The 26443-nt window shown below is 37.6% G+C and overlaps 1 protein-coding gene across 1 annotated transcript in view; it reads left to right on the top strand.

Moving 5' to 3' along the window:
* Positions 1–26443, top strand: part of Sys1 (Sys1 golgi trafficking protein) — a 50325-nt gene that overhangs the window by 2915 nt on the left and 20967 nt on the right. The window contains exon 2 of the mRNA XM_090398221.1: positions 24483–24708. Within this exon, the coding sequence (XP_090254347.1) occupies positions 24547–24708 (162 nt within the window). The 5' untranslated portion in view covers positions 24483–24546. The remainder of the gene's footprint in view (positions 1–24482; positions 24709–26443) is intronic.

Here is a 26443-nt window from a genome sequence, read left to right as displayed (position 1 = left end):
TTGTGGCTAAGCAGAAAAGAATGATATGAAAGAACTGTTTTAGCAAGTAAAGGAGTTTTGGAGGATTAACGAGGAAAGGGTAATACAAGTGGAGCTTGTTCAAGTAGCTGACTTTTTGCTGTTTGTCCTGGTTCCCTGATGAAAAACAGTTTGTACACAGAGTGGAGAAGTTTTTTCATCCCTGAAAAATATTGATTTTTTACTCTATTAATAACAAATGTTCTATGAGTCAACGGGCTCGTCATGGGTGGTCTTACTGGACCAATAACATCTAATATATTTTAAATCTTAAACTGATTTGCTCTATTAGATTTGCAACACACTCTGGCATGATCAACTGCTGGTCAGCATCCATTAGCTGTCCAACTTCATACATACCAAACCAATTTCTCTTCTTCTTTCATCTCATCTGCTTCTGATTTTTAGAACAAACAATCACTGCATTTCTTCTTTCTGTAATCACTTGCTCTACACAGGACATCTTTGTGTTGAGATTGATATATATTTTTAAAAAAATCCCAATTTGCTAAAGTTTGTATACCAATTTGTCATTTATTATTATTCTGCTCACCCATCCACAATTCTGCATTAAAAAAAAAAAAAAAAAAAAAAAAAAAAACATTCTACTTATTTTCTTCTCCAACTGTACAACTTATAGGATAATCTCTCATTTGCACAACCAACTAAAAACAACACCTTTATCATATCACCTCTTTTTCATCCACTAAAATTTGAAGTTTGCATTTTTTTAACATTGTCCCATAAAATTCCCAGAGTCCCAGTATTACCATAATCACTGTCCAAGCGGTTAGCCTAGTGGCTATGCACTTTGCAACCATATGCCTGGGGAAGGAGTGTCCTAGGTTTGATTCCTGTCGACGAGTACATTTCTATCAATATGGTATACAGCTGATAATCTTTTCACTCCATTCATATCCCTCGTGCATCTTGTCATTTCTCATATAACTCTTCCATAACAGCTTCTGTTGTCAAAATGCATCATCATCAGCCATGTCAATCCACTGCTGGATGATGGCCTTTCCAAGATTACTCCAAGACTGTCTGTCCATGACTCTCCTTTCCCATGTCACTCTTGCAAATCTGATGATATTACGTATCCACCGTGATTTAGGTTGGTGTCATGGTCGTTTTTCCTCTCGTTGGAATCCAATCCATTACTTCTTTTGTCCATTGTTGATCTTGTCTTTGAGCAATATGTCCAACCCATTGTCACTTCAGATGTTTCACTCTTCCTATGACATCAGAGACTTTGGTTTGGTTTCTTATCCACATATTCCTTTTGTGATCCAGTCTTGTGATACCAAGCATATTTCCATCCGTACTTAATTTTTGAATTTCCTTTGCCTTTAGTGTCCATATTTCACAGCCATATGTCAATATAGGAAGAATACATTGGTTAAAAACTTTTGTCTTCAGGCATAATGGTAGTTGGCTTTTGAATACTGAATGTAATTTTCCAAATGCTTTCCACATCATGCATCTTTTAATTTCATCTATGATATTTTGTTCCATTGATATCTGTTGTCGTAAGTATATGTAATGATCTACTTGTTTAATTTCATCGTTATTGATTTTTATTATTTCTAGTTGGACATAGCCATTGAACATAACTTGGATCTTCTTTAGGTTTATCCTCAGGCCAGCTGGTTTGCTAGCAATTTGAAGTTCATGGATACAGGTCTGTAGTTCATGCACAGTTGAAGCGAAGATAACTATGTCATCCTCAAAGTGTAAATGGCTTAAATAGTTTTCATTTCTCTTCAGACCGTTCCCTTCCCAATCAAGGAGTTTGAATATATCTTCTGGGCATGCTGTGAATGATTTTGGAGATATTGTGTCACCGTCTTATCCCTCTCTGTGTTTCCACACTGGAGATGTTTCCATTGAAATGAATTGCTGCTATGGCATTGGTGTACGCTGATTTGATGGTGTCCTGACATATGGCTCCTCCACTTGTTGGTTTCATAATGCTTTAAGTATTGCACAAGTTTGTGCTGAATCGTATCCACTCTCCAGCCAAAAGGCTGTGGGTTCGAATCTCACCGTGGGCATGGATGTTTGTGATTGTCTGTGAAAATACTAATGGTGGGTGGTAGATGGCTTTGGTGTAGTTGTAGTTCATTGTAGTTGGGAGATTGAGTGGTGGAGAGTTGTAGAGCAAGTGCCCTCCCTCGATGAGTCTATGGACTCTCTGGAGGTGTCACGTAATAATAATAATAGAATACTGTCAAAATGCGTATATGTATATATATATATATACTTGATAAGAAATGAAATTTTCGTTTTCATCATTATTTTAATATCTAAACATATAGAGTGACTGATGCAGAGAACATAGTGGAATTGTTCAATGAACGCTTTATTGGAGTATTTTATCCTGGAGGAGTCAATTTGAATATTAGAGGGATAGAGCAGGTTCGAGGTTTAGAGGTACAGGAGGAGAGTGTGTGTTCCACATACTGAGTACTCTGGATGTCAGTAAAGCTGTGGGACTGGATGGTATTTCACCACGAGTTTTGAGAGAATGTGCTAGGGAACTGACAGTGCCTTTAACCTGGATTTTCAATGAAAGTCTGGCTACGGGAAAGGTGCCCATGGAATGGAAGGAAGGTAAGATATTGCCATTGCATAAGGGTGGTAACAGACTGGAAGTGTCTAATTATAGGCCAGTTTGTGTGTATCATCAGTAGTTAGTAAGATCTTGGAGAAAGTAGTGAGGGACCATATACAGCATTGGGCAGATGACAGTAATGTTATCTGTGAAAGGGCGCTCTTGTTTTAGCAGTAGGCTAGCCTTTTATAATAAAGTTACAAGAACATTAGATGAGGGAAAGGCATATACTGCCATTTTCCTAGACTTAGCAAAGGCATTTGACAAGGTGCCACATGATAAGCTGATATTCAAGTTGCAGCACATAGGTCTGGATGTCAGATTGGTCAACTGGATTCAGGATTGGCTGTCTAATAGGTATCAGAGAGTTGTGTATGGTGGAGCAATATCTAAGAGGCTGAAGGTTACAAGTGAGGTTACACAGGGTTCAGTACTGGGACCTATATTGTTTAACCTTTATATCAATGACATTGTCTGTGGACTGCAAGGGGATATTCAGTTGTTTGTGGATGATGAGAAGCTGGGAAGGGTAATTAGTAATAGTGCAGATGTGGTAGCCCTGCAAGAGGATTTGAATAAGCTAGATAGATGGGCAAATGAATGGGGGTTGTCAGTTTAATGCAGCAAAATGTAAGGTCTTGAGGTTTGGGAAACATCGATGGGATGCTGCATACTCTATGGGAGGAGTTAAACTGGAGGAAGTAGGGGAGACAAGAGATCTGGGTTTGATGATTGATAGAAACCTGAAAATTAGGGGACATATTGTGAAGGACATATTGTGTAGGATTGCTGCAATAATGAGAAGAACACTGACCTGCAGAGATAAAATGGTTATCATTCCATTTTATCTTTGTATAAGATAAAATTGATCATTGTATAAGACTGTGATCAGATCACACTTAGACTATTGTTCTCAGATCTGGTCCCCAGGATTTGAAGGGGATAAATTAACTGTGGAAAGGGCACAAAGGCGAACATTGTATGTTGGCCTTTGTACCCAGTTATGAGGATCGGTTGAAGGAGTGTGGATTACAGAGTTTGGTGGATAGAAGAAGGAGGGATGATATGATTGAGACTTTTGAACTGTTGAGAGGTGGGGAGTTCTTTCACTTGGTTGAACAGCGGGAAGGAGTCATAACAAGGGGCCATCCCTGAAAGTTACGAAAGGAAACTGTGAGAAAAAGGGTGAGGAGTGGTTTCTTTTCATGTAGGGTGGTTGAACCATGGAATGCATTGCCTGATGGAGTGGTGAGAGCGAGAACGGTCAATGCATTTAAGGAGTGGTATGATAGACATTGTGTTTTCTAGGAGGGACCTCCCTCGATGAGTCTTGATAGACTTGTGTTTCTTAGAAAGGACTTCCCATGATGAGTCTTTTGACTCCATGGAGGCCTGAATAATAATAATAATAATATCATAGTTTACACATGTGAAATATCATCAGAACTAAGCTACTTGTATATAGAAACAGTTGACATCATGCCATGGTCTTCTGTATTCCATAATGCACATCACATCCCCTTTTCATGTAATAATGGGATGCCATATATTATGATGAGCATTACTATCTTTGATCTTTATTGAGGTCTCTGTAGAAGCTAGATCCATAGAGATACTGGAGCTATCTGAAAGGCAGAAATCATTTTTCCTTGTTCAGATAACAGAAAGATGAATGCTATCACCATGTTTTTTTTTTCTTCCTTTGCTATAACTAACTAATTATCTATAATTAGAGATAGTTATAGCAAATTTTTATTGGTTAAAAACTAGTATATAACCAATAAAAAAGTTTAACTGAAGAAAAGAAAAGTGCAGAACTACAGCAGAAGACTTTGACAAACCTAATAACTCATGAAATATATTGAAAATAGCCTTCTCATATCCTATTTAGGTGAACCTGTAGGGACCTAGGATTTTCTTTGAGATCAGCTATCTGTTTTAACTCATAACTTTAATGTCATTTTAACTATATGTATCTTCTTATCGCAATTGGAAGAATGGCAGGACATGTGACTTGTGATTAGAAAATACCTAGGTTTTATTCTTGTTATAATGTGAAAAAATGTTTGAGTTTTTTTCAATTGAAGATTAGTTAGCCAATCTCATGTGGAAGAGTTTGCAGTGTTTCTCCTTCCAGAAACTTGGTTCTTTTCTCCTGCCTAACAGGTATAACTAGCCATAGTACACATGTAGTTCTTCTTCATCTATGATCTCTTATGCTTTTAAGCATCGAGATTTTCCCAAAGAGATTTCCCTGCCATCCTGTCCAAGGCTTGTTCTTTTGCTTCTTTCCAGTTAATTCCCTTTTTTCCTAATTTTTCTTTAATTAATGCCAGAAGTATCAGAAATAAAGGGGATAAAATGGTTTCAGTGATTGAGTTTATTCGCCCCCAAATCATTGGAATAAGTGAAACATGGTTGAATGAAGATGATATTGTAACGGCAATAGAAATGGAAGGGTACAGTATTTTTCATCAGGATGGAAAGGGTAGGAAGGGAGGGGGAGTGCTGCTGATGATAGTAGGGGAATTAAGTCCACATAAGGTAGACATAAAAGAGGGAAATAGTGGCAATGGTTATGAGGCAGTGTGGTAACGTGGGGGTTGAGAGGAAGACACATTTAGTTGGATGTTGCTATAGGCCTGGGAATGTGGAAGGTGGTGTTGAAGAAATGTATAAACAACTTGGATTAGTGAACAAAGGAAGGGTAATTATTATGGGTGATTTTAATTATGGCGGTATAGATCGGAATGAGGAGAGAGCATTTGGGAATAAGGAAAGTGAATTTCTCAGTTCTTGAGTGATAACTATCTCAGGCAGCATATAAAGAAAGGCATGCAAGGATCAGGAGGTCTAGATTTCATAATTTCCTCAGAGGATGTAATTGTTAGAGGGGAGGGGTTTCATATTTTCCTCCAGTTGGTGAAATTGATCATAAAGTAATCATCTGTGTTGTGGCTAGTCATATGCAGGCTTTGCGAGGAAAGGATATATGTGGAATTATAAGGCTGGTGATTATGACAAGCTTAGGAGATAACTTCAAGCTATAACATGGAATGAGGAGTTGAGCAGTAAGGAAATAAATGCTGCATGGGAACTTACAAAGAAATACATAACAGCATCAATGTATGAATGTATCCCAAAAGCCAAAAGGTTGATGTAAAATGGATGAATGTGCAGCTTAAGCATGAAATCTGGAAAAAAAAAGTCCTTTGGAGGAATTTCTAAATAACTTAGGGAATTGAAACAACGTAGATACGAATGTAAATTAAATAATACTTTAATAGATATTTCCGATATTTCGGTAATGTCTCATTGCCATTTTCTAAAGGAACTTACAGAAAGGCAGGAGCACACAGGCCCTAACAATACAGTAACTGGAAATGAAGATATGAAGCTATCTTTCTCCTAGAAGTCCTGATGGTGCCCTCTGGTGGGCTAAGTAGGCATTCTTGGCCGTTGGGCTGAAGGTCTGCTGATGTATGCCTCCCAAATTTGGGGCAGTCGCATACAACCAAATTTGTTGAGGTTTGGAGAGTTTCTTAGGGCAGAGGCTGATTCCATAAATAATCTTTCAAATTTATATTTGCTCCGGTGTATTATTTTTGCTTTCTTCCACCATATTCTGTGGCGAGTATCCAGAGCATGGTCTGCAAGACCAGAATGGCTATACTTGTAAAACCGGATGTAGTCCTTGTGTTCAGAAATTCTGATATTCGCTGTCCTGCCTGTTGGCCAGAGTACGACAGTTTACAACTGCAAGGGACCTGGTATACACCAGGTAGGTCTAGGGGAAGTGGTTGGTCTTTGGTAGAGCGGATAAGGGATGCCAATTTTCTGTAAGGTCTGTAACAGGAGGTGAGGTCATGTTTTTTTAGAATTTGGGTAATTTTTTCTGAGGTGCCTCGGATGTAGGGAATGATGATGGATTTAGAATAATCTTTTTTGTGGAGGGGGAGGAGGAGGGGGGCTGTGGTTTGTAGGTTTTAATATTCTTTGGATTTTTTTGGGGGGTAGCCATTGGCTGAGAAAGTGTTTAGGATGTGATTTAGTTCAGTGTTAAGGGCTATGTCGTTAGGACAGATTAGTTTAGCCCTGTTGCATAGTGTTTTTACCACTCCATATTGTTGTGAGGGGGGGGGGGGGGTGAGATTGTTGGTGGATGTATCTGCCTGTATGGGTGGGTTTTCTGTAAACTGAGAAAACCAAAGTTCCATCAGGCTGGTGGGTGACTAGTGTGTCTAGGAAGGGGAGGCAGTTGTTTTCCTCTTTTTCCAGGGTGAACTTGATTCTGGCGTGTTGGTTGTTTAAGTGTGTGAGGAAGGAGAGGAGTGTTCAGAGCCATGTGGCCAAATAGCGAACACATCATCAACGTAGCGAAGCCATATGGTTGGTTTTTGTGGGGCAGAGGCTAAGGCTTTTTCCTCAAAGGTCTCCATAAAGAAATTGGCTAAGGGTGGGGAGAGCGGTGAGCCCATGGCTGTCCCCTCTATTTGTTTGTAGAATTTTCCCTGCCAAACGAAATAGCCTGAGTTCATTGTGAACTGAAATAGGGCTGAGATATCGGGAGAAAATTTAGCTTGGATTAGCTCTAAAGTTTCCTTGAATGGGACATTGGTGAATAAGGAGGAGACGTCGAAGCTGACCATTATGTCACTATGTTGGAGTGTAAGGTTTTCTATGCTGGCTTTGAAGTGGGCTGAGTTTTTTATGTGTGATGGTGTGTTGCCAGTATAGTGTGTGAGCTCTTTGGCCAAATATTTAGCTAATTTGTATGTGGGGGAATCAATACTTCCTTTGGAGGAAGTACAAGATGAATAATGGTAATCAGTCACATGAAGAATATAAAGTCTGTGCAGATAGCCTAGTGGCTTTGTGCTTCGCAACCATATGACTGAGGAAGGAGTGTCCCAGGTTCGATTCCTGTCAAAGATGTGAGGAATTTGAGGATTTTCCTCAGCCATAGCCAAGTTAGCCGGTCTTGGGCATGGATAGTAGGGTTTTTTTCTGCCAGTTTATGTAGCGTTTTTCATCCCGCAAACAGGCAAACTGGCCCTGTGAACATATGCTACTACAGCCAAAAAAACCCCCCCCCCCCAGCTGCAGGCTAGGCGACAGGTCAGTTGGGAGTGGTACTAACAAGAAGTCCCATCTAAGTAACACATGGATCCTGCATAGGAAGCAGGAATAACGCGTAGTGAAAGAAGAAGTCACATGAAGAATATAAAGAACAAGCCAGGAGAGTGACTCAATTAGTAAGGAAAAGAAAAGTAGAGTATGAGCAGAAATTGGCAATCAGGCTAAGAAAAACCATAGAGAGTTTTTTAGATATGTGGCAAGTAGAAGGAAGAATGATCATGGTAAGAGGATGTTAATGGATGAAAGCAGAATGGTAACTGCTGCAGAAGACATTATTGAGGTATTCAGTGATCAATTTATAAGTGTGTTTCATCCTGATCAGGGTGGAATCATGAGGAACTTAAGTGTAGAGGAGATAGGAGAGGATAGCTTAATTGTGAGTGAGTAGGAGTTATTTGAGGAAATCAATAACCTTGATTTTAATAAGGCAATATGATTTGATGAAACATCACCACATATCTTAAGAGAATGTGTCCAGGGAACTGGCAGTAGCATTGGCATGCCTGTTTAACAAGAGTTTTGCAACAGTACAGGTTCCAAGGGAGTGGAAGGAGCGTAAAATTGTTCCACTGCATAAAAGTGGTGATAAGGCTGTAGCTTCAAATTATAGACCGGTCTGTATATCTGGAGTTGTGGTGAAGGTCCTGGAGAGATTGGCGAGAAGTAGGATACAGAAATGGGTTGATAACAGCAGTATTCTCTGTAGTTATCAGCATGGATTTGTTAAGGGGAGATCATGTTTCACTAACTTATGTACTATAACAAGGTGACAAATACCTTGGACAGAGGAGATGCATATACAGTGGTGTACTTGGATTTTGCAAAAACTTTTGATAGCTTGCCACATGACAAGCTCTTAATTTTTATTGTTGTTCAATTTGTATGTTAATGATATTGGATTGGATTTAACTAGTGATATCTAGCTGTTTGCAGATGATGCAAAACTAGGGAGAGCAATGCACAGTCAGGCTGATGTTAATGGCTTACAAGAGGACTTGAATAGATTGCATGAATGGGCAGGTAAGCCGAACTGTCAGTTCAATGTTGCCAAGTGTTAAGTGTTGAGATTTGGTAAGCAACAATGGGATGCCAAGTATACACTTGGTGGGGAAACTTGAACAAAAGTAGAGGAGATGAGAGATCTAGGTGTGATGGTGGACAAGGACCTGAAATTCAGGGGCCAGATTGTACAAGTTGTGAAGACATCACATCGAATAATGGCAATGATGTGGAGAACCCTAAAATGCAGAAATAGAGAAGTTATGATTTCATTGCATAAGGCCTTGATCAGGCCTCGTATGGATTATTGTGCACAGATTTGGTTGCTGGATTTTCGTGGTGACGAGGACATGTTGAAGATGGTACAGAGAAGATTGAGGACAGATTGAGGGAATGTAAGTTGCAGAGCCTCGTGAATAGGAGGAAAGGGGGGATATAATTGAGACATATAAACTAGTCAGAAGTTGTTATCAGGTAGACATGAAAGAGATTTTTCGTAGAATTGGAGAGGGAAGTAGAACAAGAGGCCATTGCTGGAAACTGTATAAGGAGGGTGTGAGCAGAGGAGTGAGAAGCAGGTTCTTTGCATGGAGGGTGGTTTGTCAGTGGAATATGTTGCCTGAGTGTGTTGTGGATGCAGACACATTGAATCAGTTTAAGACACAATTGGATGAACATTGTATGCAATAGTGAGTACCTCCCACGATGAGTCTCTGACTCCATGGAGGTCGGCTGTTGATAATAATAACAATTTCATTTTTGCCAACTTTTCCTTGGCCTTCCTATGTTTCTTGTTCCTATTTGGCTCTCATATATAGGAGTGTTTGCTATTCGTCCTTCCACACCGAGAAGACAGGGTCGGATGCATAATGGTGGAAGACAAGACGAAGCGAAGTTTTCATTACTTTATTTAGTTTTATTTCATTTTATTTGGTGTACTTAATGCTTTGTTTTGCTTGTAATTGTTTGTACTTTTCTTATTTATTTATAGTCCCCTAATAATTATTTAGCGTTTCTTTTTGACACTAATTAGTGACACTTTTTTGAATAATTAACAGTTACGCTAGTAGTCCCTCGGCAGTAACGAATGATGGCGGATTCAGAGGCAGTTGCATATGGCGTGTCACCAAGTCCGCTACCATTTAAGAACTCTATTATAAGCAATATAATAAGGGAGTTTGTGGCATGCAGTACTTGCGGCATGTATGCGTCTCGGGAATTGGATATCTGGCTTGTGAGAGAGGGAGTGGGCACATGTGTGCGTAAAGTGCAGGCAGTGGGAGGAAATAAATGCAGTAGATATCTCAATAACCGACTTTCTTGCTCCAGGAACAGGAAATGGCGAGTAGTGTGATAGGAGAGAATGAAGAAAAAAATATGAATGAGAAAATAATAGTTGATAGTGTAGAAGGCATGAGTGACTGTGAAAGTTTAGGAAATGGTTTTCTTTGGGAGTGCTAGAAGAGGAGAGAGTGGAAGCAGTAGGAGAGACGGAATGAGAGAGAGGTATGGTAGTGCTAGAAGAGGAGAAAATGGAAATAGTAGGAGAGAGGGAATGAAAGAAGAGGAGAAAATGGAAACAATAGGAGAGAGGGAATGGTAAGAGGTATAATGTATGGGGACTCAATGATCCGTGGTGTTCAAGATGTGTGAGGAGTGTTTGCTAGGAGGAATGATAGAAAGTGTGGCTTTGGCAGTTAACAGAAGTGAAGGGTGGATGAGATGATTGTGATGGTGGGAACAAATGACTTGTTCAACAAATGACTTGAACAGTGGTGGTGTAAATAGGGCAATGAGAGATATGAGATTCTTGCTTGAGATGGTACGAAAGAAGACACAGAGAGGAAAGATAGTGTGTGTGTTGCCTAGGTATGATAACGACGTGCTGAGCAGAAGAGCAGTAATATTGAATGACATAATAGCTAGAATGTGTGACAAGAGAGGACTGGAATATGTCGATGCTTGGAGTGCGTTTGAGGAAAGAGAGGAATTGTATGCGAGAGACCGTTTACATTTGAATGAGGAAGGAAGTAGGCATCTGGAGAGATTGCTGTTCTGAACAAGTCAGTGTGTCCCAGGGAGGATAGTAGCAGGGTGACCTCTTGTGGGAATGGGTACTTGGGAGAATGAGGACAACATCAGCTAACACTGAGCCCAGTGGAGTCTAGAGAGGATAATACTGGGTATAGAAACAACGGCATTTATATGTTTTATACTAATGCCAAGAGTATCTGGAATAAGGGAGAAGAATTGGTGGTGCAGATAGCATCAGCCTGGCCAAAAATTATTGAGATCACTGAGACGTGGTTGACAGAAGAGGATATAATAACAGGAATAGAAGTCGCTGGGTACAGCAGTTTTCGGCAGGATAGGAGGGGAAAGCATGGTGGTGGAGTACTGCTTATGATAAGTGACGACCTATGTCCTCTAAGAGTGGAGACTTTTAAAGGCAGTGACACTAATGATTTTGAAAGCATATGGTGTGAGGAAGAGGTGGGCGAGACAGGATATTTGGTGGGGTGTTGCTACAGACCCAGGAGTACAAAGGGTGGGGACCAGGAAATGTTTAGACAGTTGAGTTTGGCAAGTGCAAGAAGAATGATTGTTATTGGAGATTTTAACTACAGTAGTATAAATTGGGGAGAGGAAGATGCATGTAGCAATAAGGGAATGGAATTTCTAGAATTCTTGATGGACATATGTCTTAGGCAACATGTAACAGAGCGAACAAGAGGTTCAAAAGTTTTGGATTTGGTTATAGCATCAGAAGAGTTGATAATAACTGAGTTGACGTCTCTCCCACCAGTTGGAGAGAGTGACCATATGGTGTTGATTTGGAATATGAATAGACATGCAGGAGTATCAAAGAGATGGGAACTTATGTGGAATTATAAGGCAGGTGATTATAATAGTCTTAGACGTCAACTTCGGGAAGTTTCATGGAGGGAGGAATTGGAAGGCCGGGATATCACCAGTGCGTGGGACATTGTGAAAGAATATTTGTTATCACCAATGGTAAGTTGTATACCACGAGTGAAGAAGAGGACGCAATTTGGAGTAAAGTGGATGACAAACAATATTAAACAGGAATTGCATGCAAAAAAGAGGCTATGGAAGAGATATAAGGAGACAGGTGAAGAGAAGATGCATGAAGAATATAGGACACAGGCCAGAAGAGTGACTCGTGTGGTAAGGGAAGCGAAACTGGAATATGAGAGGAGATTGGCCCTAGGATCCAAAGAAAATCCTAGGGAATTTTTTAGCTATGTGCCCAGTAAGAGGAGAAATGACTGTGGAAGAATGATATCATGGAATAAAAATGGGAATAGAGTGACTGATGCAGAGAACATAGTGGAATTGTTCAATGAACACTTTATTGGAGTATTTCATCCTAGAGGAATCAGTTTTAATGCTACAGGGATGGGGCAGGTTCAAGGTTTAGAGGTACAGGAGGAGAGTGTGTTTCAGATACTGAGTACTCTGGATGTCAGTAAAGGTTTGGGACTGGATGGTATTTCACCATGAGTTTTGAGACAATGTGCTAGGGAACTGACAGCGCCTTTAACCTGGCTTTTCAATGAAAATCTGGCTGCGGGAAAGGTGCCCAGGGAATTGAAGGAAGGTAGGATAATGCCATTGCATAAGGGTGGTAACAGACTGGAAGTGTCTAATTATAGGCCAGTTTGTGTGTATCATCAGTAGTTAGTAAGATCTTGGAGAAAGTAGTGAGGGACCATATACAGCATTGGGCAGATGACAGTAATGTTATCTGTGAAAGGGCGCTCTTGTTTTAGCAGTAGGCTAGCCTTTTATAATAAAGTTACAAGAACATTAGATGAGGGAAAGGCATATACTGCAATTTTCTTAGACTTAGCAAAGGCATTTGACAAGGTGCCACATGATAAGCTGATAGTTAAGTTGCAGCACATGGGGTCTGGATGTCAGATTGGTCAACTGGATTCAGGATTGTCTGTCTGATAGGTATCAGAGAGTTGTGTATGGTGGAGCAATTTCAAGGAGGCAGAGGGTTACAAGTGTGGTCCCACAGGGCTCAGTACCTATATTGTTTAACCTTTATATCATTGACATTGCAAGGGGATATTCAGTTGTTTGAGGATGATGCGAAGCTGGGAAGGATTATTAGTAATAGTTTAGATGTGGTAGCCCTGCAAGAGGATTTGAATAAGCTAGATAGATGGGCAAATGAATGGGGGTTGTCAGTTTAATGCAGCAAAATGTAAGGTCTTGAGGTTTGGTAAACATCGATGGATGCTGCATACTCTATGTGAGGAGTTATACTGGAGGAAGTAGGGGAGACAAGAGATCTGGGGTTGATGATTGATAGAAACCTGAAATATAGGGGACATATTGCAAAGGTGGTGAAGGTAACACAGAGGATTGCTGCAATTATGAGAAGGACACTGACCTGCAGAGATAAAAGGGTTATCATTCCGTTGTATAAGTCTCTGATCAGACCACACTTAGACTATTGTTCTCAGATTTGGTCCCCAGGATTTAAAGGGGATAAATTAACTATGGAAAGGGTACAAAGGCAGATAACAAAGATGGTGTCAGGACTGTATAATGTTAGTTATGAGGATCGGCTGAGGGAGCGTGGACTGCAGAGTTTGGTGGATAGAAGAAGGAGAAGTGATATGATTGAGACTTTTAAACTGTTGAGAGGTGGTTACAGGGTTGACACTAGGGAGTTCTTTTGCTTGGTTGAGCAGCGGGAAGGAGTGATGACAAGAGGCCATCCCTGGAAGTTACGAAAGGAAACTGTCAGCAAGAGGGTGAGGAGTGGTTTCTTTACATGGAGGGTGGTTGAACCGTGGATTGCATTGCCTGATGGATTGGTGAGAGCGAGAACAGTCAATGAGTTTAAGGGGTGGTATGATAGGCTTTGTGTTTCTTGGGGGGGGGGGCCTTCCCTTGATGAGTCTTGATAGACTTTATATTCTTAGGAAGGACCTCCCACCTCCCACGATGAGCCTTTTGACTCCATGGAAGCCTGAATAATAATCCCTTAATTTTCGCATTGCCAAAACACCTTTGTGGGTAGGTGCATTGTCCTGATGAAAGATGATATTTTTCTTCTGCAAAATTTTCTCATGAATTTTTTCATCTAGTCTGGTTAAAAGATCAGAATAATATTCTCAGGTTATTGTTTTACCCTTTTCAGGATAATTAATAAACAAAATACCTTTAGCATCCCAAAACGCTGATGCCATGACCTTTCCTGTTGATGGAACCGACTTTGTCTTCTTTGGCGCTGAACAAGAGGTTTTGTGCAGCGTAATTGGAAGAGTCACATGCAGGCAGTTTTTTGTGTAAGGAATATTAGCAACCCTTTTTAATATCTACTTAATTGAAATAAAATGCAATAAAAATTTACATCAAGGAATTAAACTTTCTCCCACAGTAAACTTAAACACTCTCCTCTTTGCCAACGACCAAATAATAATTACAAATTCTGAAGATAAACTACAGAAAGCTATTTTAGATCTAAATGAGATATCCAAAGATTATGGTATGATAATATCAACACAGAAATCAAAAACTTTGACCTTTAAAGGACAAGATCCAGCAAGAACTAAAATAGTAATAGATAACAAGATCTTAGAACAGGTGAATTCATTTAACTACCTAGGATGTACGATCACATATGAAAATGAAAAAGATATAAACGTAAAAATTGCAAAATATTTAAAAATAACAGGTGTAATTAACTCTATATTTAAACCAAACCTAGTTCAAAAACAAACCAGATTAAAAGTATACAATACATTAGCCCTACCAGTTCTAATGTATGGAAGCGAAATCTGAAGAAAAAGACAAAGATTAACAACAGCAGAAATGAAGTTTATGAGAAAAACTGCAAAGTATACCCTATTTGATCACAAAAGAAATGAAGAAATTATGAAATAATTAAACCAAGAACCAGTAATAATTAAAAAATATAAACTTAAATGGATGGAACACGTTCAAGGATTGAAAACAGAAAGATTACCAAAACAAGCCTTAAAATACAAGCCATTAGGAAAAAGAAAACCAGGACGTCCTCTTAAACGATTCAACGATGACTTCTAAGGCCAACAGGCCATGCTAGGCCTAAATCTTTGATATGTATGATGATGATGATGACTTTTATGGAATATGTGCTGCGTAATTGGAATTAAACCACCACATCAATAACTGTGTCATTGATGTGGTGGTTTAATGAGAGTCTTGCATCAGGCTGAGTCTCCAAGGAGTTTTGTTAAAAAAATAAAAAATAAAGCAAAATTGTGCTACTGCACAACAATGTTGCTAAGGCAGATGTTTATGATTATAAACCAGTCAATGTGTCTGCAGTTGTGATTAAAGTTAGTTAATAGCATACACAATTCTGTATAAGTTACATGTATACACAGTTGAATTGAGTTGATAGATATTCTCTGTGATAGTTAGTCCGGGTTCATTAAAGTAGTTCTTGTTTTATGTTTTAGCAGTTTACTCATTGTATTATAAAGTGATGTATGTGTGTATTGGATAAGAGGTGGGGAGGGGGGAGTTCTCATATTTAGTGACACATTCTTGAACTTTGTGGAGTCATTAGACGAATCACACAGACTAGAGGAGATGTGTGCTTGATAACGGATTGGTCAGATGAATAGGCAATTGTCTGCCTGAATAATATTAGCAAGTGTGAAATGTGGAAGGGGTATAGCCATGTGCCAGAAAATTATCATATCAAATGATGTGATATTTCATGTGGATGTTGAAAGGATATTCAGTTGTTTACTAATGATGCATGGAGGAGAGTTATAAACAGTTATGTTGCTATCAAATCCTTTCAGACAGATTTAAATAGATTTTTCTCTTGGACAAATGAGTAGGGGTTTAGTAAGTTCAAGATGTTTAACGTAATACACTTAATGGCAGTACAGAAGTGTAGTGCTGTGTTCTGGTTTGGTGGAACTGTACTCCTGGAGATAGATGAAATTTTGGATCTGGGAATGATCGCCGACGTGAGGACTACGTTAACACACCGCTGCTATGATAAAGAGCACACTTTCAAGTAGAGATGAAAAGTGGCAAATACCATGAGCACTGATCAGACCACACGTAGCCTACCATAAGCAGATTTGGTAATCTGGATGTGAAACTTCCAGATTACCAAATTTGGAGAATGTCCAAACATGAGTGAGTAAAGCAGTATCAGGATAATGGAATATTTTGTGGTGAAAGGTTGAGGAAATATAAATTGCAGTACTTAGTGGATAGGTGGAAATGAGATGATATTGATAGAAAATTTTAGTTGGTGAGATGATTTTACAGGATTAATATGGACAGATCATACATTGAGTAGAGGATGAGAATGAAAGTCATCTTTGTTTAAAGGTAGTGAAGAACTAAATAAGGGATAGATTATTTTACATGAAGATTGGTAAATGAGTACAATATATTATTGTATATATTGTTTAGAATATTAAAAAAACATATGAATGAGTTGAATCCTTTAGTGGTACGCAGTGATTAAGGTCATCATCTGGAGTATACACATACAGAGACAAGCTAAATTACATTGCACATAGTATGCTGAAGAGACAATGATTTGACCAACGGTTATTCTACTGGCCTAACCTCTAGTGAAAATAAAATACAATTATAATAAATAAATGAAATAGAATATAGCTCTGATGTAGTTATTTTATTTTAGACAGTATCAGAGAAACATTCTTTCATATAGATAGTTTTGTTACAGTGAAAATGATGTCCTAATTTAACATGCCAATTGTTATATTAGATTTAGGATCCTGGATGGTTCTATTTAAAAATTAACTCTTAGAAAAAAAGGTTAAGTGGGTAGAATATGTGCCTTTCATATGCTTGGGAATTTTAGACCATCATTATTGTTAAGATTAGGGTGATTGATAAGGATCTCACAGGCCTCCTTAAATTTATGTTCATACCATGTTTTGATGTGATGTAAACAACAGGTGCTTTTCCAGTCAATTCTATGTAAAGTGTTCAGGGCATGATCAGAAAGACCAGCTTGACCGTAGTTATTATATTTAATGTGTCGTTTATATGCTTTTTTTCTGATAGGAATTGTGCATCCTGTTTCCTGTATATAGGGCAAATTATAGTGCAGTGAATACAATATACTCCAGGGTGGGCCAGTGGAGGGAGTGGATCCTTGGATAAGTTGAGTAAGTTCTGTAATTTTGCAGGTGGTTTAAAGGTCGCTTTAAGGTTGTATTTTTGTAGTATTCTGTTTATTTTGTCTGATATCCCTTTAATGTATGGAATGATTACAGTTTTATTGTAGTCTTGTTTATTTTTGTTTTTAAGTGAAGTCTTGCAGAACTTTGTTGATAGTATTTTAGCTGTAACCATTTTTTAGGAAGGTATTGCTGATAACTTTTAAGTCATCTTTAAGTGCTTGTTCATTGGAGCAAATCTTCAAAGCCCTGTTTTTTAGTGTATTAATGATCCCTAGTTTTTGTGTTGGATGGTGGTGGTAGGAGTTTTTATGTATATATTGGCCAGTATGTGTCGGTTTTCAGTAAACAGTGAAATAAAGACTACCAGAAGGAAGATATGGGACAAGTGTATCTAGAAATGAAAGTGTGTTCTGCTTTTCAATCTCAATTGTGAATTGCATGCATTTGTGTTGTTTGTTTAGGTGGCTGAGGAAAGTGTCTAATGTCTGGCAGCCATGGGGCCAGATAGTGAAAACATCATCAATGTATCTAAGCCAGACTTTGGGTTTTAAAGGAGAGGAATCTAGAGCATGTTGCTCAAAATGTTCCATGTAAAAGTTAGCAATAGGGGAGAGATAATGGTGAGCCCATGGCTGTGCCTTTTTTCTAGGTAGAAAGTGTTTTGCCACACAAAATAGCCAGAACGTAGTACATGCACAAAGAGCGCTGTGATATTGGGTCGGAGTTTGTCCTATAATAGAAGGATTGTGTCATTGATTGGGACATTTGTGAAGAGGGCAGAGACATCAAAACTGACTAATAAATCATCTTTCTCCAGTGTGATGTCTTTGATTTTGTTTACAAAGTGTTGTGTGTTTTTAATATAGGAGGAGGAATGACCTTCCAACTCCTTGAGTGTTGATGCTAGTTTCTTGGCTAGTTATAATTGAGGCTGTTTATACCTTCGACTATTAGCTGGAGTGGTGTGTTTTATTTGTGAATGTTCGGTAGACTATAAATTCTCAGGGAACGAGCATAGTGCAGAATTGATTTTTTAAGGTATCTTCGAGCCATGTGGTGACTGATTTAAGTAGCTTCTCCGTTTTCTTTTTTATTTGATTGATATAGTCATATTGACCCTACCGATCAAATTGGTAGGGTCACTGTTGTTTAGATGACATCAAAACATAGTATGAATATAAATTTAAGGAGGCCTGTGAGATTCTTATCAATCACCCTAATCTTAATAATAATGATAGTCTAAAAATCCCAAGCATATGGAAGGCACATATTCTACCCACTTAATCTTTTATTCCTAAGAGTTAATTTTAAATACAACCATCCGGGATTCTGAATCTAATATAACAATTGTCATGTTAAATTAGGATATCATTTTCATTGTAATAAAACTATCTGTATGAAAGAATGTTTCTCTGATGTTGTCTTAAATAGAATATAGCTTTGATGTAGTTAATTTATTTTATTTCATTTATTTATTGTAATTTTATTTTATTTTCACTAGAGGTCAGACCAGTAGAATAACCATTGATTGTCTCTGTGTGTGTGTGTGTGTGTGTGTGTGTGTATATATATATATATATATGTATATATATATATGTGTGTGTGTATGTATACTCCAGATGATGACTTTAATATGAAGGTCAAAACATCAGGAAATTAAAATAATTATTTATAACACCATTGTAGAGTCCATAATTTGTGTAAAATGAATGAGTTGAAGATTAATATAATATGCAAAGTGACACTTCCTGTCATGAATCTGTTGATTCCATGGAGGTTTGTTGTTATGAGTAGTAATATTGTCTGACCAATGCTTCCCCTTAACTTGATGAAGTTGAGGAATGAAAAAACGTGATATGTTACATCCCAATCATATTTTAATGGGTGGAGAGGAATGGAATACGATATGGGGGGAAGCATGGTTTTGTGAAAGGTGGATCATGGTTCAGTAATTTATTCACTTTTTATAATAAAGTGAGAACCAAGATGGATAATTATAAGGCTTCATGGTGATACTGTTGGAGTTTGCAAAGCCCATGACAAGATTCAACCTGGAATTCTGTTACATAAATTGCAGCAAATTAGAGTGGATATTATTATTACTATCCAGGCCTCCGTGGAGTCAAAAGACTCATTGTGGGAGGTCCTTTCTAAAAAACACAAGTCTATCAGGACTCATCAAGGGGGAGGTCCCTCCTAGGAAACACAGTCTATCATACCACTCCTTAAATGCATTGACTGTTCTCGCTCTCACCACTCTATCAGACAATGCATTCCATGGTTCAACTACCCTCCATGCAAATAAACCACTCCTCACCCTCTTTCTCACAGTTTCCTTTTGTAACTTCCAGGGATGGCTTCTTGTCATGACTCCTACCCTGCTGTTCAACCAAGCGAAGGAACTCAAGAATGTCAACCCTGTAACCACCTCTCAACAGTTTAAAAGTCTCAATCATATCACCTCTCCTTCTTCTATCCACCAAACTCTGCAGTCCACACCCCCTCAGCCGATCCTCATAACTAACATTATACAGTCCTGACACCATCTTTGTTATCTGCCTTTATACCCTTTCCACAGTTAATTTATCCCCTTCAAATCCTGGGGACCAGATCTGAGAACAATAATCTAAGTGTGGTCTGATCAGAGTCTTATATAACGGAATGATAACCTTTTTATCTCTGCAGGTCAGTGTCCTTCTCATCATTGCAGCAATCCTCTGTGTTACCTTCACTACCTTTCAATATGTCCCCTAAATTTCAAGTTTCTATCAATCATCAACCCCAGATCTCTTGTCTCCCCTACTTCCTCCAGTATAACTCCTCCCATAGAGTATGCAGCGTCCCATCGATGTTTCCCAAACCTCAAGACCTTACATTTTGCTGCATTAAATTGACACCCCCATTCATTTGCCCATCTATCTAGCTTATTCAAATCCTCTTGCAGGGCTACCACATCTGCACTATTACTAATAATCCTTCCCAGCTTCGCATCATCTGCAAACAACTGAATATCCACTTGCAATCCATGGACAGTGTCATTGATATAAAGTTTAAAGAATATAGGTCCTAGTACTGAGCCCTGTGGAACCCCACTTGTAACCTTCTGCCTCTTTGATATTGCTCCACCATACACAACTCTCTGATACCTATCGGACAGCCAATCCTAAATCCAGTTGACTAATCTGACATCCAGACCCATGTGCTGCAACTTGAATATCTGCTTATCATGTGGCATCCTGTCAAATGCCTTTGCTAAGTCTAGTAAATGGCAGTATATGCCTTTTCCTCATCTAATGCTGTTGTAATTTTATTATAAAAGGCTAGCATATTGCTAAAACAAGAGCTCCCCCTCACAAATCCATGTTGATTCTTACAGATAACATTACCCTCATCTGCCCAATGCTGTATACGGTCCCTCACTACTTTCTCCAAGATCTTACTAACTACTGATGACACACAAACTGGCCTATGATTAGGCACTTCCACTCTGCTACCACCCTTATGCAATGATACTATCTTAACTCCCTTCAATTCCATGGGCACCTTCTCTCCAAACTCGTGATGAAATACTATCCAGTTCCACAGCTTTACTGACATCCAGAGTACTCAGTATTTGGAACACACTCTCCTCCTGCATCTCTAAACCTCGAACCTGCCCTGTCCCTCTAGTATTCAAATTGACTCTTCCAGGATGAAATACTCCAATAAAGTGTTCATTGAACAATTCCGCTATGTCCTCTGCATCAGTCACTCCATTCCCATTTTTATCCCACAATGTCATTCTTCCACAGTCATTTCTCCTCCTACTGGCCACATAGCTAAAAAATTCCCTAGGATTTTCCTTGGATCTGAGTGCCGTTGGTGATGTTATAACTATAACTGCTAGTCATAGACTTTCTCCTGGACTCTACTCCTGCATAACCACTGGCTGAGAGATATCATATAGTAGTTTATTCAGAAGTAGAGTCCAAGAGGAGGCATCTAACTGTCATTTTGCCTCAGGACTGTACTTTGGCTACTGCTACTTAATTTATATATTGTGATATAGGAAATGATCACTTGTTTGCTAAGCAATATTTATAGAAAATTTTACCACTGGGTTTTAAAGTATATTATACTTGACAAGAAAATATATTGTTTTAATCCTTTACCGAAACTTATGCAAATAAAGTTTGCTCATGAAGTATCTTCATGACTAGTCTAATTGCACATAGAGGCTCTTGACTTGATATCAGTTTCTTCACTATCCCATAATGGAAAAAAACATTATAAGAAGGGTCACTAGCCAGACGTTTTTTTTTTTAGTACCTTTATTAATGTCTCACCAGTGGTACACACAGTCCACAACTTACATAAGAGCTATGTGCTGCAAACCTTAGGTAACTTGAATTTTATGTCATTCCCCCCCCCCCCCCCACACACACACACATACTCATTAATCACACCCTGTTGCATACATGTTTACTGTGCATGTATTCAGTAATGCATTAATGTGTTTTAAAGGTTATTTCTGTTAGTTTCTTCATTCACAGAATGCATACATGCAAGTTAGATTTCTGTATGTAATTATTAATGCAAAGTAATATAACCAAGTATAAATAGTGTGAGAAAATAGTAAACAGAATTGTTGAATTTGGCTGTTCACCCTTCTGTTTGAACAGAAGGGTGAACAGCCTTCTTTTCTTTATAAAGTTCTCAATAGGCCAAAAGCATCATATATTTTTCTTTGGACTTTTAAGACCATGAAGCATTAGTATCATTCCTCCATTTGTCCACCTTCATTTTGATATTAAAATGTCCTTACTGGCATTATCCAGAAATTTTCATCATCATGAAAAGAATTATATTACAGAATCATTATGTTATGGAAATGTGAAGTTCAAGAGTATTGTATGCAAATATAACAAGTGGAACTTATGGTAAAGACATCTTTAATATCTGTCATGACATAGAAATCAACTTTGAAAACTTCTAAGTATGTGGCAGGACATATTATGTACCTGGTACAGAATATTTTTTATCAGATACTTACAGATAACTATTTTTTCTTTATAATTTTTACTTTCATCTCTAGATCAATTTTGATACATATATACTTGGTTCATTTTTATACGCATCATTGTTTCTACGTCAGCATATACACAAACACTAAAAATTATGAAAATGTATTAATAAAACTTGATTATATCAAGAATTTGTATTAATAAAAATTCAGCACATCCATATTCAGTAGTAAGGAAGGTTCATGCATGCACCTCATAGGCTGTTTGCTGATGATGGCTGTTAAGTGGTGTACGAGTAATGTACATGCGGTAAGTAACATTTTTATAACTGAAATTTTTTTCATAGTCCTTTCAGGATAATTTGCATAAGTCAAATTTACATAAGTTGGTGACTCCATGGAGGAGTGATGGTAACCATAATAAGAGGAAGAAGAATATAGAATAATATAGTCATTATAGATAACCTTCTGCCCTTCCTCTTGTGAAGATGAACCTTATAACACTTGAGATTCGATGTGTTAACTTTGAGCTGATGTAATAACATTAACACAAAAAAAGGAACATGGGATAATAATAGTTGATCATATTGCAGTACAACATGTTCTGAGCACAACTCAATGATTTTTTTTTTTTTTTCACATTCAAAGTGTACCTCTATATCACACTTTCAAGTATTGTTTAGTTTCCTTTTAATTTCCACTCAGGTATTATAATTATCATTATTTAGTATTTATATCAGGACTGGGACAACTTGTATAGAAGCTAATGACTTCACATCACTTGCTTTAGTATTCCATAATGCAAAATAAAAAAAAAAGACTTCGGCATTACTTCATTACTCTGGCTCCCACTGATGAGACCTCAGTAAAGATCGAAACAGGTCTGGGTAGTGACCCCCATAATGCATAGCATTATACATACCCATAAAGATGTGTGCTTTGCATTGTGGGATATTAAGGCAAGTGATGTGAAGTCATTAGCTTCTATATACGAGTTGCCCCAGTCCTGATTGTATTTCAAGTGCAAACTTTGTTCGCTTACACTTGGATAAAGGATTAAACCAAGTATATAATTTCTTGGTATCTTTAAAATCTACATGGAGTCAATTATCTCATTATGCAAAGTCTAACTCAGTGAAGGCATTTCTTGTATTGAATCTTAAACTCGTTCATAGTGCATTCTGGCAATGAATTCTACTTGCTTCCACCACTCCATTCTGTCTTATAATTTGTGGGGATGTTTATTCTGACAGTATATTCTTTCAATGTATGATTTGCCACAGAGACTAAGAAGAGAAAAATAAGAAAGACAATCAAATTACGAGGGCAAATAAATGCTCCTTGATCATCAGTGATTCCTGGCAATGAATGTCAACCACTTTGAAAGGTCATCTGTATAACATTGGCCTAATCAGCTATTTCTGAAGTCATCAGTAATTATTTGGAAGATAGCTGTACTCATTCACGACTGCCAGTGATGACTTCCTAAGTCCTCACACCAACTTCTGCATTGTAATCACTTCACTTCCTCTCCCTCATCAATTAAAAGGAAAGGTTTCCTTTCTTCATCATGCTGTATCATCACTTTAAGACTATTATAACAAATTTCCATGGAGTCAGCTAACTCATCATATGAAATCTCACTCAGTGAGGATATATATATATATATCCTGATGTGAATCTTAAACTCATTCATAATACATTCTGGCAATGAGTTCCACTCACTCATCATCATTCCTCATGTAAAAAATCTACTTCTCACGGTTCTCTTCACCATACCATACCATATCGTTTCACAGCCCCCTCAGGGATGGTTTCTGATTCTTGCCCTCTCCACTCTGTGTATAATTCTGTAAAATTCTCTCAGCAACATAAATGTTTCTACCATATATATATCTATTGTGCTGAATCTTAAACTCATTCATAATACATTCTGGCAATGAGTTCCACTCACTCATCATCATTCCTCATGTAAAAAATCTACTTCTCATGGTTCTCTTCACCATACCATACCATATCGTTTCACAGCCCCCCTCAGGGATGGTTTCTGATTCTTGCCCTCTCCACTCTGTGTATAATTCTGTAAAATTCTCTCAGCAACATAAATGTTTCTACCATATCACCTATGGCACTAAACTTTGCTATGTACATTTCTCTCTCTCCTCAGAAATCAGCTATTTCTGCTCATAACCGGCATTTTATATTCCTGGTGCCTTAGTCATTTGTCTGTGGATGTCTCCACTATTTCCACATCAAATTAAAACTAAATGACCAAATTGTGCAAGCTCATGTGTGGTCTGACCATTGCATTATTACAAAGTGACACACCACCTTAATTCTTATAGTTTTTGTTTGTTTTTGATATTAAATGAGCAGTAATTGGGTGTAATTTAATGGTATCCAGGTGTAATTTAATCGTATCCTTTATGCTCTTTAATTATTCTGCACTCATTTTATATTTAATCATTAAAATTTACTAAAATGACAATTTTTATTTTAGGTAAATTCAAGATGATACCAAGCTAATTTCAAGATCAACCAGTATCCTTGTTAACAATATTAGAATGGGTGGCCATTTTCGTTATTTTCTATGGGATCCATTTCTTATTATATTCCAAATTATAACCATTCAGTGTATATTTTACTTCTCGCTGGGATTGTGGATACTTTTCACAGATTGGATATCTGGCTATCCTCGGTCTCTTGACCAAATTTTCATGTATGAGGTAGGCAATATACAATACTAACCTTATTTAACCAAACAGAATTAAACAATTTTTTTATTCTAGATGAGTTTTTGTAAGATAATTGAATGATAAAAATTTTACATTCATGTGAGGGCCTTAGTAGTAGTAGTACAGTGTGTTATTTAATACTGATAATAATGCTATTTAACACTCAGAAGAGAGGTAGATATTATAGGGACCAGAAATTAAAGCGGCAGTGGTATATATTATTGAGTAGGCTAAATATTAATTAGACTATGGGAATGAATGAAATATAACTACATATTTTTATGGAATATGCAAATGAGATGACTGTGTTCTTAATCTGGTAAGGTTTGCCATAGGGAGGGAGTCCATAAGGAATATAAAGAGAGCAAAAAAAAGTGCTGCTCCATAAATAGGTACTCTGACAGATGTTTCTAATTATAAATTAGAAACATCAGTTGCCATCTTACCCATGTCATTTACCTTGTATCTGTCCCCATTCACCCATTCACTTCAGTATCTTGTTACACCATCCACATCTTAATCATAACAATAGACTATCCATTCCAGAAATGCGGTAAATTAAATTTCCAGTGTTTTTTCTTTTCCAATTTGAAATATATTTTTTTTAAGTTTCTTAAATAGTGTTATAATTTTAAACACATAGTACATAAGCACATATGTGTTTACATGTATTTACATACATATATAAATACATACATGTATATATATGTATTTAAACATATGTATGTTACTGCATCTTAAAAAAGAATAATAAATTTTGTTGTAGCGTGTGGTTATAATTCATGCCACTTTCATTAGTATGTGCTATGTCTTTCATATAGAACAGGCACTACTTTCATATTTAGATGCTATGTATTCTATATATTATTGCTTATCTCTTACCTTGATTATAATTTTAAAGTGTTCTCAAAATTATGAAGATATTTTGAAAAAAATAATATGCATATATGCCAATAATATGTTATGTGAAGAACTTTATTCTGACATGTAAATGGATTGTAGGTACATCACATAGCTGCCAAAAATATTTTTTGTTTGTCCCATCAATGTTGCATCTTTGTTATTATTATTATTACGTGACACCTCTAAGGAGTCCAAAGGCTCATTGAGGGAGGCACCTACTCTACAACTCTCCGTCTCCACCACTCAGTCCACCAACTACAATGAACTGTCTCATTTATACCAATGCCATCACTACCCACTACCATCACTAGTATTTTCACAGACAATCACAAACATCCATGCCCATGGAAGAATTTGAACCCAAGTCCTTTGGCTGGAGAGCAGATACCCAGCAAGTAATAGCATGTTGCATCTGTTGATCACAAACTGCTTGCCAGTCATGTGCTCCTTCAGTGCAGTGGTCTAAAGATAAAAATCAGGATGTTCAGGATTTGTATTTGTTAGCAAAGACCATATTTGAAGAGCTTTGTGAATATCAGCAAATTGCTTTGATACTCATTGCCCAATGAAATTTTTGAATTTCATCACTCTTTTTTGTTTGTTTGTTTGTTTTTTTAATGAAAGAAACAAATATATGGTGATAATAATTACCTCAGTTTTATTTGTATCAGTATTTCATCTTGATCACAAAGGTATCTTTAGGGGCATAAAGATAAGAATATGCATATGCATGCATAACGAAGACAAACAATCAAGTGAGTAGTGTTAAGGCAGCCATATGTAACCATATTTATTTAAGCTATGGGAATATTGATGACCTATA

This window comes from Typopeltis vanoorti, chromosome 9 (genome assembly GCF_054136105.1).
Source record: "Typopeltis vanoorti isolate ZY-2024b chromosome 9, IOZ_Tvanoo_1.0, whole genome shotgun sequence".
Classification (NCBI taxonomy): domain Eukaryota; kingdom Metazoa; phylum Arthropoda; class Arachnida; order Uropygi; family Thelyphonidae; genus Typopeltis; species Typopeltis vanoorti.
The sequence above is the reverse complement of the archived record's forward strand: the minus strand, read 5'-3'. Positions and strand labels throughout refer to the sequence as shown.